We start from the raw sequence: 19,095 nt of genomic DNA on the forward strand, positions 1-19,095 counted from the left end.
ATTTATTTTGTTGTCTCCTCCATTAGAATCTAAAATTCCATGAACAGAAATTTTTATTTGTTTCATTTATTTCTGAATCCCCACTGCCCAGCAATGTTTAGAACAGAGTAAGCACCTAATAAATATGTGTTGAATGAATGACCAAATACACTGGAAAAAGAACCAGATGGAAGAATAAAATAACTGAAAAGAAACACCTAAAATCTAGATTAAAGAGAAAAACATTTTTCAGAGAACAACACAATATCAACAAAAGAAATATTCATGGTTCATCTTAGGAGTCTAGCATAAATTTGATACCCAAACCAGCAAGGAGGGTAAGTAAGAAAAACAACAAACTAATCTTGCCATGAAAATAGATTTAAAAATGCTAAACAACATTTTATCAAGCAAAATCCAGAAATGTATGAAAAATATATCATAGTCAATATTATAATTCCATTTATATAAATTTCAAAATTAGAGCATACTAACAATACAATCATCCTTCATTATCCACATCTATTTGGTACCTGAGTTCAAATAGTGACAGTCTGAATAATGAGTTAGGAAACTTAATGGGTACCTCAGTTGAATGTATTTATTTTTTAAGGTGATATACTAATATTGACTCTTTTTTTTTTTTGGTGTGCTGTTCTATGAATTTTGACCTACATATAAATTAATGTTACCACCACCACCACAATCAGGATACAGAATAGTTCCACTGTAACCTTATAAAATTCCTTCATGTGATCCCTTTATAGTCATATGCTTCCTCAGCTCTCAGTCTTTGGCAACCACTGATCTGTCTCCATCACTATAGTTTTGGGCTTGTTTAGAGTATCATATAAATGGAATCATATAGCATGCAATCTTGTGAGACTGGCTTCTTTCACTCAGAAAAATAACTTTGAGGTTCATCTAAGTTGGTGCCTGTATCAATAGTTCACTCCTTTTTATTAATGAATATGGGTCTACCACAGTTTGTTTATTCATTCACACATTAAAGGGCATTTGGGTTGTGTCCAGGCTTTGGTGATTCAAAATAAAGTTGTTATAAATACTCACGAGTTTTCGTCTGAATGCACATTTTCATTTCTCTCGGATAAATGCCAAGGAGTGGGATTCCTGGGTCATATGGTAAGCATTTGTCTAACATTATAAGAAACTTCCAGAGTAGTTGCATTTTTACCTTCCCACCAGCAGTGTGTGAGAGCTCCAGTTGCTCAACAGCCTCACCAACACTTGGTATTGTCAGTATTTTTTATTTTAATTATTCTATAATTTGGAAAGCAAATAGCTATATTTTGATAATGAGAGAACTACCCACAATTTTATCTTAATTTATTTGGTTATCTGTTTAGATATAAGGGACGCATGCCCACGTGGTAAAATTATGAAGAAAAGCAACAAATTGATAAGGATAAAAGTATATAGTGGTTACTTGTGGTGGAAAGGGAGGCAGATGTCATCCATTAGGCTCACAAGGGGCTCTAAGATACTGATGACACATTATTTAGGAAGCAGGATGTTGGGCACAGGTGGTCTGTTTTAGTATTATATCTGAAACTATAACCATGTGTTTGATACACTTCGTAATTAATTTTAAAAATGTCTGAGCATACAAAACACACAAAATCCTCAAAGTATTGCAGAAAAATATTCTAAAACCACTTCTTTCAAGAGTTCAAGTACAGTGAGTTAAAAACTTAAAATAAAAGCATTTTGCAGAATTTGAACACAAGACTTTCTTAAAGCTTGTTTAAAACTAAAATACTTTCTTTAATATATCTGCACTTGTGTAAATCTCATAGGCCAAATTGCTGATGGGCTATCCAGTTCATTAATGAGCTTGTTTCTTTCCAGAAGCCTCACCCTGTACACAGAAGGGCTGGTCATGGTAAGACAATTCTGAATCACTGGCAAAGAGTAGCTTCTGGAAACCATGACCAGAGCTCGACTTTGTTTAAGAAGCACATTGAATGTATCATCTTTACTAGTCACAAATTCTCAGACACACCCCAGGGCACAATCAAGACTATACAACTCTTCAGCAGCCTTTCCTATTGCCACCAACACTTGTAAGGAGAGTGTTTACCTGTGACAACACTGGGAATTTTGGAGAGAAAGCTCTTGACCGTTCTGATGGGCACACCACCTGTCTTGTCATCTTGCATCTTTGTAATTATGTCTTCAATCTGAAAGAGGATAAAGAAGTGTCATTTCCTCCCATAAAGTAATAGTTTATTAATAGCCAAAATGAACATGTATGAACATGTATGAACAACAGATATAAAAAAAAAGCCTCCGCCTAGACAGCTAATAAATGTAGTAGCAGGATCTGCAATAAACCAAGCACTGGGGGTGGGTGGGGAGGCCATGAGGTTATATATAAGAGCATAAAGCATAGTCTACAAGAACAGACTCCTAGATCAAGAAGGTAAGGAAGGAGAAATATTAGGATTCCTAATGAAATCCAACTTGTAATTCAATATGCAATGAAATTTCTCCTTTTTCCCAAATTTGGTTTATATATGGGCTGAACAATATGAACCATCTGGCCTTTGGTACCAGTGCAGGATCCAGGCAGAATCACACAGGAGAAAAATAAATACTGTAAATTAAGACATGGAAAGTTCTAATCCAGAGAAACTAGAGGACAGGTTTCAGTGGTTGGTTGTGGTGGTGTGAGGGTGGTCACTTTATGCCAGGATTAAAGTGGAACAACGACAGAATCTTCTCCTTTTGGGCTAAAGAAGACCACATTGCCAAAAGAAAGTCTATGGTAGGCTGTGGCTTGAAGCCAGTGAGATTTTGTTAATAAAACAAGATATTATGTATATATGTTGAACACAGAGCTGAGAGAGAAAATGGATTACTAAGGATGTAGGTGCATATATTGGGAAACCAATTTGTAGCTAAGAATTTACAAGCCAGATGTAATTTCCTGGGCAGAAAGCTTCAGAACAGGATACAGAACAATCTGTGACAAGGACATAGATCTTATTGTTTGGGGAGTTGAGGGTAAGGAGCAACTGGAAAAGGGGAGAAGATGATGTTTAGTTTTATCATACATCTTGTTGCCCTAAGCAACAGAATATCTGTGAAACACAAGGATGATCTTCTGAGTACTTCCATAAAAGATGCACATAACTTTAAGTCTAGAGATTTATTTTTTATTTTATTTTAAAGATTTTATTTATCTATTTGACAGAGAGGGACACAGTGAGAGAGGGAACACAAGCAGGGAGAGCGGGAGAGGGAGAAGCAGGCTTCCAGCAGAGCAGGGGGCCCGATGTGGGCCTCGATCCCAGGACTCTGGGATCATGACCTGAGCTGAAGGCAGACGCTTAACGACTGAGCCACCCAGGCGCCCCTAAGTCTAGAGATTTAAAACTCTAGCCCATCTAGTCTAACATACTTGTATTGCAATTTGAGGTTGAATTTCTCAAAGTCACATGGCAACTTGTTTGATAGATATGAATAAGTCATTAGAGACTAGGTTAGGATACAGAATAACTTAATAATTATATTACAATAGCTAAAATATATTAAGAATTTACTATGTGCTAGGTATTATTCCAAGTATATACACATATTATCCTATTTAATCTTCATGATTACTTCACAAGCTAGATTCCACTGTTTTTCAAATATCAAACCAGGGTAAATCAGGTTAAGTTTTTCTAACAAATAACCCTCAAAATCACAATGGCTGAGTACAATCAAGTTTATTTCTCTCTCAGGCTTCAAGTCTATCACAGGTCACCAGGGGGACTCTGCTCATTGTAGTTACTCTGAGACCCAGGCTGATGGAACAGCCACCATCTTGAATGTTGCTTATCATTGTGCTAGAGGGACAAGAGAGAATTCTGGAGAATCTTGCATTGATTATTAAATGTTATGGCCAAGAAGTTATATATAACACCTTTGCTCACAATTCTTTAGCCAGAACTAGTTATATGGCATCACCCTACCACAAAGGAGCCAGGGGGTCCAGTTTTCTGGGTGCCAGCAGGAAAGGGGAACTGACCATCTGTGAGCAGCACCAATGACCACCACAGAAGTTAAACAACCTTCTCAAAGTCACACAGCTACCCAGTTGAGTTTAAACACAGCCACAGACCTCAGAGCTCAGGTTTCTAACTCCTGGGCTGTGCTGCCACTCAGTAAGATTCCCAGAAAAGCAGCCAAGCAGGAAGACCACTTTCCTCTGGCTATTTCTGGGTTTTCCTGAGAAGTAGTGATAATAAGAATGAATCTTAAGCTCCTGGCCCTTTAGGGAGTGGATGGATATATCATGCTAAGAATAAAGGTTATTCTCTGAAGACCTGCATTCTGTTAAAAGACCGGATAAGAAGACTTTTCATCCACGTTCATGTTAATCATCTCAGCTAGTGCCCTGCCTTACTGCTCCTAAACTTAACCCAATGATTTAGAGTAGTCTGAGTATTCCTTACTGATAGTCAAGGAGAGTTATTCCTAGAAAAAAATGGTCATATTTTCAAAGTAATCTATGCTTTTGATCTGATGTGCTATCTGAAACCACATATATCAGTTACATTGATGCTTTTTATAGAATGGACTCAAAATCATTGGGAATTGGAGGGAAGCCAATATTTCAATTCAGTTAGACTCCTGACTTGCCATTAGATGACAGTAATTTCCAGTCTCTGCGGATGTGGGCTGGATTTAAGGACTGGCTGTGCTGAGGAATGCTCCACAATTCTTTTCTTCTATGCTCTGTGTAGTCATTTCATCACACCACCGAATTTTAAAAGGATGTATTTATTAAAGAAGACCTATCTTCTCATGTAGGCTCACAATGTGCCAAGAGGTATATTATTTATCAGAGGTTACAGCCAGATCAAAAGGACAACCACCTTAAGTGACCAGAAAGGGAATTACATTGCAGCAATAGTTTACAACACCAGAGGTGCTGAAGAATGTTCATTGGTCCCCAATTCTCGACTCCTCCATAGTATTAATAATTACCCAATTCTATGCCCTGGCCTCACAGTGGGCAGAGAGTCTGCCCCTTGACTTTTGGGCTTGGCCATGTGACTTGCCTGGCTAATGGGAGGATACTGAACATGATGTGAGCAGAGGCTTTCAATGTACCTGCATGGTCATGCTCATCGTCTTCTCTTGCCCTCCTGTATCAGATAGTTTTTGTTCCAAGGAAGGTGAGAGACATCTGGAGCAGAAGGGACTCAACCTACAGCTGGATAGGTCAAACCTCAGTTGATGTGCACACTCAGGAGCTTATTGTTGTAATCCCCTGAGTTTGGGTGGTTTGCTCTGCAGAAAAATTATGGCTATAGCTTACTGATACAGTGGGGCTCTAAAATAAATGCACGGATCAGAAATTGCTGAAGCCACACAAATACTTAGTAATAAGAATCAATGAGTCCTTGAGGTGGGGCATCCTAAAATCCAGCGCTTTTTAAGGATGCAGAAATTCCAATTATACCATCCACCATTTACTTAAAAATTATCAGGGCCTATACTCTTCTGTAGCCCATTCTGTTGTTGTGTTATGAAAATTTGTAATAGCTGAGTTTGATTCTGGATCATGGTCCTCTGCAACATCAGCTAATAATACTACTTCTGAATTTTTTTTGGTCATGGTTTCTGGTGAAATGCTAAGAGTACCGACCTACCAAAAAACCCAAAGTGGGCTCCCAGGGGTTTATATACGTTATAATGGCAAACATTTTCAGAACACCTACATATGATCAACGCTGTCCTTGGTATTGTTTTAAATAAATTATATAATTTATTTCTCAGTCTTAAAAGTTACTTAGTAAAGATGTTGAAATTTAGGCTGAGAAAGGTTAGATTTACCCCAGGACAAATGGCTAATAAGTGGCAAAGCCCAAGTTCTTGTCCAAGTCTTCCTGACTCTAATGATGCCCAAGCTCCACCAAATCCAAGATTCACCTTATTTTCAACCAGTGTCTGCTGACATGCTCTTCAGATACAAAGCACTTAATACCGTTTGCATTGAAGGGGAAGTTTAGCTCAGTCCTAAGGGGGTGGAAAAGGAAAGAGAGAAATCGATCCAGATAATCAGATTATCAACCATCTCAGGATTTATTTCGGTCCACTGCTGATGCCTAGCTGCTCTGTGTTTTTTCTCGCTTTGTCCCGGAGACTTGGTGAGATTTATCTTCTACTCATAGATCACAGCTCCTGGGACTGGAGAGATGGGAAGGTATCTACTTATAGTTTCTTGGCTATTCAGTCCCATCTAAGTTTTAATACTTTTGTTCCTGGAGAAGAGCAACATCAATTCCTTGATACCCTTTAATATGAAGCTCCGTGTCATAAGAGAGAATGTTGGACCTCAGTTTCCCTGTGCCAATCAATACAAGGTGGCCCTTATTTGACAGTGAGTGATGCAAAAAACCTCTCTGGCCTGCTCAGCAGGTTCTGCCTGGATGAGTCCCAACAACCAGGATACCTTCCTACAAAGGAGCTCAAAACTCAGCACTGACATGCAGGTAGAACATTCTTCCAAACAGCAGGACAAATGGAAACCCACCATAGGGTGGGTTTCCTTTGAACTGAGGAATGTCATGAGACAGTAGACAGAATTCACTGATAGAGCTGTCGGATTAAGAGAGGGGTGAGGAGAAGCAACCATCTCTCCACAAAGTGAGGCCACAGCAGGACCGCAGGAAGAACACTGGTCTGAGGCCCAGGAGAAATGTTAGCCTCAGCTTCACTGATGTGCTGGGTCAACCCTGGACAAGTTCCTTAACCTCTCTGGACGTTATTGCCCTCATCTCTACAGTGAGAGTCCTGGTCACTAAACGAAGATCTCTAGTTCTAGGACACAAGAGCCTTCACTGACTTGACAAATGCAAAGCTGTGTCTGCAAGGAAAGAACAGGACAGGCAGTCAGGCCATTGGGTCCCCATTCACCACGCTGCCCGTCTGCCTGGTGGCTCCACACAGAACCCTTCCCTGTGCAAGGTGGCATGCTGAGCAGGACCAGGGAGTTTTAATGTTTTCAGAAATCATTTTGGACAAATGTCATTAGAAGCCAGACAGAGACATGATCCAAAGAGGCCCTGACACTGTTCCTTACTGACCAGTCCATGCCTGCTCATCTCTGCTGATACAGATGGCACTCCTAACAGGAAGGACAAAGGGCCAATGTTAGTTTTGTTTGTGTAAATTAATTATCCAGTGAACCAATGTATTTAGCCTGTCCAATTTTTCCTCAGTGGAAGATTTAAAAACTTCAAGAATAGGCAAACTATATTACCATTATTTAAAAAAAATATATATATATATCCACCACAACTTTAGCAAAAAATACATGCCTCAGGCATGAAGGTCTTTTTTATTGAAGCGTTTCATCTTCACTTTACAATCAATTGCCTATTTCTCACTACTAATGCCTGTCACTCCAGCTCCTGCATTTTATTAAAGACCCCTTTTGTTTAGGTGTCTGTGAATGAGTGAAAATGACTCTTTGGACACATCTTATCAGCCCAGAGGCAAGAATCAGAGTTGACAAATGATAATCACATTTCTTAATCCAAAATGTGTATGCTTCACTGAGCATGCTCTGTCCCATATGTGTTCCATAAGATCAGGCGATTTTTCATTTCTATTTTTAAAAACATAGCACACTGCTATTCTCAACTTCTAAACGTACTCAGCTTCACTTACTGGGTTAGTGGACATTTATTGAGCGCCTACAAAGTGCCTGGCATAGTTTTAGTTTCTACTGTTACAGAAGTGGGTAAAAGACAGTCTGTTCCCTTTCATCATGGACTAATACATTTCAGAAAAATTCAGGCATTGAGGCTCAAAGTTAAGGATGTGGCAACAGAGCCAAGTATGGGCTCCAAAGGAGCTTGCCAGTGAAACACAAAGCAGTAAGGAATACTACTTTCAGAGGTCATCACAAGGGGAACTCCCTTTCCTTTTTCACCATCCCGTTCGAAAGACGATGATTTCAAAGACATGAGGGGAATTCTGAGAGTCTTTGTGCTGGCTGTGACAATGATTGAAATGCTTGTTAATTTGTTTTCAGTTAAACTTACTTTTGAATCATTGTTATCAGTCTGAAATGCTTTTGATAGAAAGCAAAAAAAAAAAAAAAAATTCAACCTCTAAACATGGGGGATTATTTTTCCCACATAACAGGCAATGCGCACATGGGTGACTGGTAGCATTAGTGCAGTTACAGAGTTCTGTGTGAACCACCATCATGGACTTTCCCTCATGCTTGCCAGACAGCTGCCCCAGCTCTAGGCATCACATCTACATTAAATAATAAGAAGAAAGGCAGGAAGGGCAGAGTGTTGGTACAGCTGTTCTTACTCCTTTTATCCAGAAAGCATATACCTTCCCAGAAGATGCCAACAGATCTCTGCTCTAGTCTCATTGGCCAGAGCAGGGTCACATGGCAAAAGGAGCTGGGCAAAAGGCATTCAGCTTATCCAGCCTCCATACCCCATGGAAGCATGGGAAGAGAGGAACAGAAATGGGGTTGGGTTAACCAAATAACATTGTCTGGCACAAAGATCCTGTATCAAAGAACATTCAAAAAGGATGGTTGGGCAGGCCTGATTCCTCTCTGATCTGTTCTCCATACTGCAACCCATGTGATACCCTTGAAGGAAAAAATTCATCATTTAACTCCCCCGCTTAAAATTCGTCTGTGGTTCTCAGTGCTTATTCTGTTATAAGCTCTAACAGGACCCTCTATCTTTTCTCTATGTCAATTATCACTTTAACTTGTACTTGCATTTACCCATTAGACTATTTTTCTCATTATTTAATCCTAATAGATGACCAGTAAATATTTATTGATGAATAATTGAATGAGTGACATGAGTGCTATGTTCTTTTTTTAATTGAAGAATAATCGACATACAATATTATACTAGTTTCAGGTGTACAACATAGCGATTCAATATTTATATACATTACAAAATGGTCACCACAGTAAGCCTAGTTACTATCTGTCACCAGACCAAGTTGTTACAATATTATTGACTATATTCCCTAGGCTGTACATTACATCCCCTTGTATTATTTATTTTATAACTGGAAGATTGTACCTCTTAATCCCCTCACCTACTTTGCCTATCCCTCTACCTCCCTCCCCTCTTGCAACCACCAGTTTGTTCTCTGTATCAATGAGTTGGTTTCCATTTGTCTTGTTCGGCCATTTGCTTTGTTTTGCACATATAAGTGAAGTCGTATGTCTTTCTCTGTTTTATTTCACTTAGCATAATAGCCTCAAGGCCATCCAGTTGTTGCAGATAGCAAGATTTCATTGTTTTTATGGCTGAGTAATATTCCATTGTGGAGATATACATATATCTATAGATATATATCTCATCTTTATCCATTCACCTATTGATGGACATTGACATTACTTACATATCATGAGTACCATCTTTTTTTTTTTTTTTTTTTTTTTAGAGAGAGAGAGGGGTCGGGGAGGGGCAGAGGGAGAGGGAGAAAGACAATCTTAAGTAGGCTTCACGCCCAGCACAGACCCTCTGTGGGACTTGATCTCAGGACCCTGAGATCATGACTTGAGCTGAAATCAAGAGTCAGACGCTTAACGACTGAGCCACCCAGGCACCCTCATGAGTATTATATCCTTAAAGAACTTTATCTTGGATTCCAGCATTAATGGGATGCTTAATATATTAGGGTCTGCATTTTAAAGTGAACTTGGTATTTACATTTTTAAAGATCATTCTGCTTTGGAAATGGATTAAATAAACAGAAATCTCAAGATTCCATGAACCTTAGCAACAATGTTCAAAGAATTGCTCCATAGGCGCCCAAGTATCAGTTGAGCTTAGAGCAGCTCCCCAGTGCACTATGCTTGACATTACCCGGGGGGCAACGCCAGGGTAGAAGGATAAAGTAGTGTTACTTGTTCTGTCTCCTGGAGGCTTATTTTTATGGTTTCAATATTACTGGATGTAGTGCTTCATAAATTACTTTTATGGAAAACATTTTCCCCCATTTAATTGAAGAGGAAAACAGACAAGAATGACATTCTAGGTCAATGAACAAATGGCTTGTTGATGATATTTTAGGGCAAATGACTTTCCCCTCAGCTTGGCTGGAACAGCAAAGCTTTAGAAGGCATAGTGTCTCTTGTATAAGAATCTATTGTTTGCTTGGAAATATGAGTGGAGCAGGTCCTTTGGGTGAGCCATGGAATAAGGAATCTTGGACTGCAGAAGGCCAGCTACAATGCAAATGAGGAAAATGGACACTGATCAATAAAACATTCTAGCAATGTGAGAGGACCTAAAATCTCTATTATAATCTTCTCAAATTGCCCTAATTTGTATGCCATCTGCTTCTTATTCTACTCCCTTTATAGAGAAACACACTGATACTTAGGGCAAGCAAATTGTCCAAGGCCAAATGAGGCTGTTGAATAATGAGAACACGGGTTATCAAACCTAGGCTGTCTTGCCCCAGAGCTGGCTCTCTGGATCCGTATACCAGCTGCCAGAGCAGTTCCCAAGCAGACCCCAGTTCACCTAATTCTTTAGCAGAGTGGAAGAAAAGGCAGAAGATGGGGCCATATCCTATGCTTAAAAGTTCAGTACACAGTGTGGAAGGCAGAAGAAATGACCCCCTCAAAAGCTGTCCACATCCTACTTGCTGGAACCTGTGAATCTGTTACCTTATGGCAAAAGAGAATTTGCAGGTGTGATTCAAGTTAAGGCCCTTGAGACGGGTGCATGATTACCTTGGGTTATGCAGGTGGGGTCAGCCAAATCCTATGTGTCCATGAAAGATGAGGACTCTTCCCAGCTATAGTCACTTAGAGAGGGAGATGTGACCATAGAAAAAATGTCAGAGAAATGAGACTCTGTTGGCTTTAAAGATGAAGGGAAGGACTACACGGTAAGGAATATGGTGACCTCTAGAAGCTAGAAAAGGCAAGAAAACAAATTGTCCCTTAGAGCTTTCAAAAGGTATGCCCTCCACCCCAAATCTTGATTTTAGCCCAGAGCTACCCATTTCAGACTTCTGACAACTAGAACTGTGCAATAGTAAATTTATCTTGTGTTAAACCATGAAACTTGAGGTAATTTGTTAGAGCAGCAATAGAAAACTAATACATACGGTGACCCCTACTCATGAATAAATGTTTGGAATATCAGTATTCTACATTGTTTCCAAACCAGATTAGAATTTTGTCCTCCTGGAGAGGAAGTGGGTGGCTTTCCTCACATTCCACTGTTCTCGGTTCCTTCTGAATAGCTTAACAGCCAAACCAAGGAATTGTGGTTGTCTGCTTGGGGGAAGATGTCAGGGTTGAGGACAGCAAAAACATCTGTCTATAACCTGAAGTAATTGTTTCCATGACATTTTAAACGCTTCAGTTTCTGGTCTACCTGGGACCAATTAGAAGATGGGTGGCTCAGAGGTTACTTCCAAGGACTTCTTCAGTGAGTCACAGTAGCTCATTAATTAATGCCAACACCACATTCTATACGTGGAAAAACAAATATCCTTTTTTATTTCCATCTCAAATTTTATCTTGCCACATTCTTCAACCTGGCCTACCACGGGAGAACTAGCCCACAAGGAATACCACATGAAGACGCAGTCCAAATAATTAGCAGGATAAAATGCTCCAAATTTGAATATGCATCTTTTCATATTAAGTTTCTATAGAAAGATTCTAGTTTTAACATGTATAACACCTTCCACTTACTGCTGGAGAGAGCCTAACAATATCTTTGTTCCAAGGAAAAACTGGTCTATCCAGTGTCCTGGAATATGACTACAATTTTTTCCTCCTGGAGAGGAGCAAGGAACATAACACCTGTCCGTCTGACCCCAAGGACACCCAGGACTCTGAAATCACTCATTCTTTCTGGCTTACATCTGAGCATGAGCAGATGCTTCCTTTCTGACTCTACCTCAACACTTTGCCCTACTCCAAACCGAACAACTAAAATGGCAACTGGAGTGAATTTTAGGGCTTGAAATAATTTATGTAAGTTATCCCCTCCTCAAAATCCTGCTGTGGTTCCCTCTTGCTACAAAATAAACATCAGGTTTCCTGTTAGGGAATTCAGGGTCCTCTATTATTTGGTGTTGAATGACCTTTCCAGCATCAGCTCCCAGAATGCTTTTTGTTTCTGGACACTCCATCTGCAAACAACTCCCAGCACGCTCTCCTGCTCACGCTGTACTTCATCGACCCACTGCAAACCCTGCCGGGTCCTAGTCATGCTTCCAGTGCCTGTTCAAAAGCCCCTCCTCTAGGAAATGGCCCTTGATATTACCAGTCCATGCGCACACGTATGTATTATAAATTGTCTATATTTTTTGCTCCCTTTTTCCATTCCAAGGACATGAGGCAAGAACCAGAGTTTGTCTGCTTGGCTCAGGACCATCTGTTGCTCATACTCAGAAGAACCCGAGGTGGTACCACTTCTTGGTGCTAAACATCTCACTGAAGTTGGCCATGGCACCACCTGGGGCCTGCTCTTCGTTTCCTCAGATCACAGCCCCATTGCCCCCAATTGTGTCATTTTCTCTTCCCAGGGCATTTTCTTTGATTATACCATTCTTCATGTCTGATGCCCCGAACTGCTCCAGTGAGCACACGAGTTACCCCTGAGGGAGGAGACTGAGACAAATCACAGTGTGGGGGACCCTCCCTTCCATAGGGGCAAAATCAGGCAAAGCGGTCCTAAAGGAGAAACAGAAGGTGAATCATTCCTTATTCCAAATATATTTGAACACTCACGATGCACCAGGTGCTGGGAAACCAGACAGGCAAGTCCTTCCCTTGGTGCTCACCTTTTAGGGGAGAGGCCCCTCTGGGATGTTTCATGAGCCTGAGGAAAAAGGGGTACAGTCCCCCAGGGGGCCGTGCAGAAGGCAGTGCAGTGACACCACCGACCTCAGACAATTCCTGCCTCTTCTCCTGAGGAAGCCCCTGAGCCCCTGCACGTAGCATCCTGGAGTCTTGCTGGATCCTGTGGGACAGGGCCCTGGGTCAACCCTGACTGGTGCTGCCAGTGGTCGGCAGCAAGGCTTCCATTGGGGTTTCATGTCTCAAGCCTCTCCTGCAGCTAATGAATGCTATTTCTGAACATGCAGCCTGGGGGCTGATGTTTTCTGGAACACATACCTAAGTGATGCTGGACTCCCCTTCCCGGGCTGTAACTGCCTGCCCAGAGGCTGTGGTCCCCCTGCAGAGTTTGGGTCCTTCCCCTCACTACATTCCTGTGCCAGAGAATGCTCCAGGCCTCTTCTTGCCCCCCACACGAAGGCAGAACTGACCGGTCTCCCCCTTTCGTTCCAGCCACCAAGGGATTAAACAGACTAGATCAAGGAATGATGGGTCATTTTATCCTCTTCTTAGGCTTGTTATTTCCCCAAATTTCTTTAGAATCCAGGAATTACTTTATTTCAAGGAACAACAGCTTATTTCTAAAATGTAAATGAGTACGTAGGCAAAAGCTCTTAGCACACAGTTCCCGGCACATAGATAGTCGCTCCCGAGAAATGTTCATCTCTCCTCTCTCATAATAGATTTTAATTTCTTCTTCCATCTGAGGCAAGGGAGTAACCACAGAAGGTTCTGCTGCTCCCTCCAGGGGGCAAGGGATGGGCTCTTTTGTGTTGTTGCCTCAGGGGGCCAGCAGCTGCCAACAAGGAGCCGCGCTTTCCAAACACCGCTCCAAACAGCGAGTCACTTCTTGCTGAGTGGGACCCACCGTGCATAGGTTTCCAACTACAGAGAAAATGATGATTTCATTACCCAACTCCGCATTAGCCCGAGCTCCCCAGAGCAGCCTTATTTTGGCCTTAGATCCCAAGTCCCACCACAAGGCAGGGTAAGCAGCAAAACTTGCCGAAGGGAGGTCCACACCTGCCCAAAGGAAGGACAAGTTTTGCAAACCCAGGAGAAGGTGTGCTTCTTCATTTCCAAGTCCTTTGCTTATTGCTCCTGGAAGCACAGACCGAAAGAAAAACTTCCTTCATCTCAAAGAAAATGGGATTTAAGACAGTATGTACCTCTCTGATTTAATTCTGATTTTACTCTCGGGAGCCTGAGCAACTCTGGGAAGCAGCTGATGGACGTCAGCTGCACACTGAAAACCTGGGGATAAATACCAATATCAGAAAATAAACCGGGCAAGCCCCCTTGGGAGAAAGGCAGGGTCATTTGCCAATGATTTCTGTTCATCACCCAGATGAAGTGGCTTTCGCAGGCACTTTTTGTTTTGTTTTGTTTTGTTTTGCAGTCTCCCTGCATCTCTTCCGCAACAGGAGGGCGAGTTAAGTGTCAGGTGGAGGCTGCACGCAGACCAGTGAGGCAGGCCCTGGGAGCTGGGGGTGTCCAGCCTCCACCTATGGGGAAGACAGGTGGGCTGGGGTGAACGTGGTCCTGTCGCTTTGTCAGTCATTAGGCCACCCCGCCCACTCCTCACAGTCATCAGGAGGGACGGTGGAGAAAAAGATCATAGGTAGAACACCTGCTGCCTCTTCTCCAAGGAAAAGGAACTTCCTCTCCTTATGGGTTAAGGAGTTGCAGGGAGCCAGGAGGTAGAGAGGAGGGACACCAATCAAGAAACTACTGGATTTGACACACTGACCACAATTTGGGAGGGGGTGGGTTTTGTCCCCCACCCGAGGAGGAAGGCTTCCACAGGGCCTCAAACACCTGTGGAGGGGTGTTGACTAGGTAAATGGCTGGCGGGGGAGGGCTCAGCGTCAGCGCTGATTTCCACGCGCTCTTACTTCCCAGGGGCTCCCTGCTGCGTCGGTGATATTCTTAGTCCGCCTCGTTGTGAATCCCCTGGTTATGGCTGAATGGTGTCTGCCCCAAGTTCAGAGTCCCCCAGTGCCTCAGAATGGGACCTTGTTTGGAGATAGGGTCTATGTAGAGCTAATCATGTTAAAATGAGATCATTCAGCTGGGTCCTAATCCAATACGACATAAAAAGGGGATATTTGGACCCAGAGATGTGTAAAGGCACGATGTGAAGACTCAGGGAGAAGACAGCATCCACGAGCCGAGGAGAGAGGCCTGGGACACATCTGTCCCTCACACCCCTTGGAAGGAACCGGCCCTGTCAGATACCTTATTCCCCAACTGGGAGACTCCAGAACTTTGAGACAAAACCTTTATGTAGTTTAGGCCGCTCAGCCTGCAATGCTTTGTTACAGCGGCCCTAGCAAACTGGCTACAGACCACAGACCTTAGCTTTTTCCAGCTATTTCTGTTCAGCATGCAATGAAAACTATTTCCTCTCCTGCTCTCTTCCCCTCCCCTCCATTCCCTTCCCAGGTTCCCCCTCCCCAACACACACACACACACACACACACACACACACACACATTCTCCCAGGAGATGGTGAGTAATTATTTTCGGATTAGACAGTGTTCCATGTGCGAAATTAACTAAGTTGACATCTCGTGATCTCGTGTATTGTCTGGTCCTCAGGAAGCCACAAGGCATACTACTTCGAAGTTCTGGCTTTCTGAAAGCCAAGACTCCATCTAACGTTAGGGCTGGGAATGAATGCCAGATTCACAGACCAGATTCACAACCAGGAGGGTCAGGAAGTCACTACTTTCCAGAATCGGGAGTGAGGAGTATCATGATTAGAGCTGGTCTTTTGTTTGTTCTAAAACTATCCGTGATAAGGAATATACAGAAACTCCTACACTTAGGGCACAGACATGTAGATAAAACACTACACAAACAGTTTGAGTGATAAATGACATTGCAGCCCAAATGTAAGCTATTTTGCCAGTGAATCAACCGAAAACTTAAAATATAATGTGGCAGCAAACAAACAAAAGCTAAAGGTTAATTGGATCTTAGGACGGGTGCACTAACAGAAACACACCTTAGTGAGGGAGGTGATAGGGCCCTCATCTGTATGATGAGTCTGCACTTAAAAATGCCAAGTTTCCTTCTGGCACCAGACTTAAGAGGACAGCCATGAACTCTAGTGAACATAAAAGCAAGTGACCTAGATCTTAATGAAAGTATTAAATGGCAGGGGTAGAAGTTGGCAGGGCAGTGATGACTCCCTTATCCCAAATGTCTATCAACTTAAACAAAACCACAGTGCAAGTAAAAAAGCATGCTTGCTCTGCAAATGCAGCTTCCAAGCAAGGACCGCGGGCCTTTCTACGGCCCTTTCTATGTAGAGATCCTGGAGCTGCCACTGCCCAGCTCTTGAAGCCCGTCTTGAGCCAAGGCATGGCCCCTAGGAGTCACTTCTGCAACTTAAAATGCACCTAGTCAGCTTGGAAGAGGAGCTGGTTAGCCTATTAGCTTAGTCCTCCCCGGGGTGAGTTCATCCATCCAATGAGCTGTCACCAGGCAACGCAGAGAGGAGGACCGTGTAGGGGACAGGGGACAGTGGGAAGTGCGGAGGTGGGAGGAGGGGGAGTCTGAGAGTTGAATTCTAAGGTGGGGAAGGCCCAGGTGAGGGGCTGTAGGCAGAAGGGGTGTGGGTGGAGGTGGGACAGAAGGGCCTTCTAGAGCCCTGACAGGTGGGGGAGGGGGGGGCAAAGCGTCCTGGAGGGAGGGGAGAGGCTGAATGGGGTGGAGTCTCATCTCCATAAGCCCTCTTAGTGGCTTTTTTTGCATGTGGGTCTCACCCTTGCTTCGTCACTTCCCCTCTGAGGGTCTCAGTCCCCTTGCGAATGAATTGGATTGGCAGCATCATGGAACACATTTTGTTGAAAATGTTTTAAGACAGATAAGTTCCTTCATTTCCCTGAAATCCCAGTGCCGGTGTGGGTGCTGTTTGGGTTTCCAGGCCCATCCAGACCAGCTTGCCTTGTCCCTCCTGCCTTCAAGGTAATGACGGTTCCATGGGGGGAGGGGTGGAGACACCTGCCCTGCCTCTTCCCCAGGTCAGTGTAGTGTTCGAGTGAGATAACACAGGGAAGCTCTTTCAAGAGCTGGGAGGGGCCATACTTGGCCTGCCCCCAGGCCCAAGGGCTCCTGGAGAGAGGTGGGGCTTGGCAGGAGCCTCAGTGGGGTGGGTTCTGGCATGGTTGGGAGCTTTCCAGCACTGAGCTTTAGGGAGAAGGACAGCACCATCCAAAATATAAGTGGGTTCCCGCCAAATGTCCGTTTTGTCCCCAAGGGGCCTCCTTTCAGACCTATTACTTGCTGGCTCAGACGTTCTCCTTGGTGTTCAGGAGCCTGGGGAGTTGGGAGGCAGAAGGTTCAGGACGGGGGTGGGGAGGGGTGGGGGTAACGGCACAACCTGCATTTGCGATAATGCGTGTGTCATAGAGGGAGGAAACTTCCATTAGATAATAACTTCTGACAGATAAGAAGCCTTTGCCAACATGTAGGTCATTTTGGGATGCAGAGATTTGATGGGAATAGGAATTTGATTGTGTGTGTGTGTGTGTGTGTCCATATGTGCACGCACATGAGTGTGTGCGTGAACGTGTGACATTGCAGTGCTGGAAATAAAACTCAGCCGGTGGGCTTTCAGGTTTCAGTGGCTCCACGGGCAGTGAGGGAAGGAGAGTCCTCGGGGAATGCCATGGCAAAGGTGCATGCCTCCTGGACATCACTGGGTGCATAGGGAATGGACCTTTTCCTCGGGTCGGTGTTCCACTGGGTCTCGGACCAAAGCACTTGGGGTTTGAGCCCCAAACACCAGCTGAGGGAAATACTGCACAAATCTAGCACCACGGTGAGTTGCTGGGAGAAGCAGGATTTTGACAGTGTAAATTGTTGATGGGGTAAAATACAGCAGTGGGGACTGTGTCCAAAGGACAGAAAGAAGCCAAGGAGCTGCCTAGAATTCCGAGCACTTGCAGAAGCAGGCATGACAGTGATCACCATCTGACTGGGAGGCAACAGCCTTCTCCCAGTGACATACCAATTAGGTCCCCTCCCCTCCCTGTCTCTCCCCAAGCTGGCTGTCCTGCCCTCTGGCTCAGGCAGAAGCTGACTGCATTCCCAAGTGCACGTTCAGAGTTGAAAAAGCTCAGACAAAGTGTCAACAAAGACCTTGACTTGACTTGATTTCATAACAGTAATTTTTTTCTAAATTACCATTTGCTGCAAAAACAGTCAGATTACTGTGCATCCTCTAAGCTTGTCCCGATCCCAGGGCGGACAGAGGAGGAGGTGGGGGTGGGACTGGGGCCTGAGACCCACAATGGGGTGGTGCCCCCCTCTTGGACGAAGAGGTACACAGAACTCGGCCTTGCCTCTAACAAGCCACATTACTATGGGAGATTCCCCAACCTCTGTGCTTCAGTTTCCTTTTGCAAACGAAAGGGTTTCAATGGCCTCTAAGATCTGCACCAGCTCCTCCGATCTCTGTGCCTCTGTCCGCCAGAGAGACAGCTCCTCATGGCTGCTCAGGACAGATAGGAAATGCTGCTTTCCCTGAGGAAGGCCCCTGACCTCCCTGCCCCCCAGCCTCTCCCCTTCCTCCACAGGTGAGGCTGGTTTCCAGCCCTGGGCGAGGAAGCGTGCCTCCATTCTGGGGTTCCGAATCAGGACATCCCCCCACATTCTCCGGTAGGTCAATTGGTAATAAAGGTGATATTTTGATCTTCCTCTGCCTCATTCTTCCCTCGCTCTCAGTGCATCCAAACTCCGATGGGGATGGGAGTGAGGGAGCGGGGCGGGTGTTATTAAATGGACTCTCCAAACCCCAGCTATAACACCCAGGTTCACAGTGTGGGGAGGGCAAACCTACCGCCTCGGTGGGAACACTGCCAACTCTCTCTTTTTTGGCAAAGCTTTTAAGGGTTCTGCAAGACTCCACTCTAGTTTGCAAGCCATCTGGAGCGTGTAGGAGCTAAGTTCAGGTTGTTCTCAAGGAGACCTGGTGTTGGCAACGGCCCACGGTGTCTGGCAGGCTGTTTCCGCAGCCAAGGGGAAGCTCGGGGGCTGCAGACAGCACCTCCAAAGTAACTCGGGGCTGCACCGTGTCTAGCCAGACACGGAGCCAAGAGTCCTCTTAGTTAAATAATTCACAAGCCACCCCTGGGTCTGTAAACACAGCCCTGTCTAATGTGGGCCGACAGGTGATTTAACTCATTGCGTTGCAGAGGAATTCAACAGATTAGATCATCGGA

At 43.9% G+C, this 19,095-nt stretch overlaps 1 protein-coding gene across 2 annotated transcripts in view; it reads right to left on the minus strand.

Annotated features, from left to right (window-relative positions):
• Positions 1-19,095, minus strand: part of RGS6 (regulator of G protein signaling 6) — a 557,198-nt gene that overhangs the window by 168,782 nt on the left and 369,321 nt on the right. For both annotated transcript variants that reach the window (XM_088024538.1, XM_028101509.2), the window contains one exon: positions 2,081-2,180. In XM_088024538.1, coding sequence (XP_087880664.1) covers positions 2,081-2,180 — 100 coding nt within the window. The remainder of the gene's footprint in view (positions 1-2,080; positions 2,181-19,095) is intronic.

The sequence above is a fragment of the Eumetopias jubatus genome, unplaced genomic scaffold (assembly GCF_037043125.1).
Source record: "Eumetopias jubatus isolate StellerSeaLion01/CBP00866 unplaced genomic scaffold, mEumJub1_p1.0 scaffold_7, whole genome shotgun sequence".
In the NCBI taxonomy this organism is placed as follows: Eukaryota; Metazoa; Chordata; class Mammalia; order Carnivora; family Otariidae; genus Eumetopias; species Eumetopias jubatus.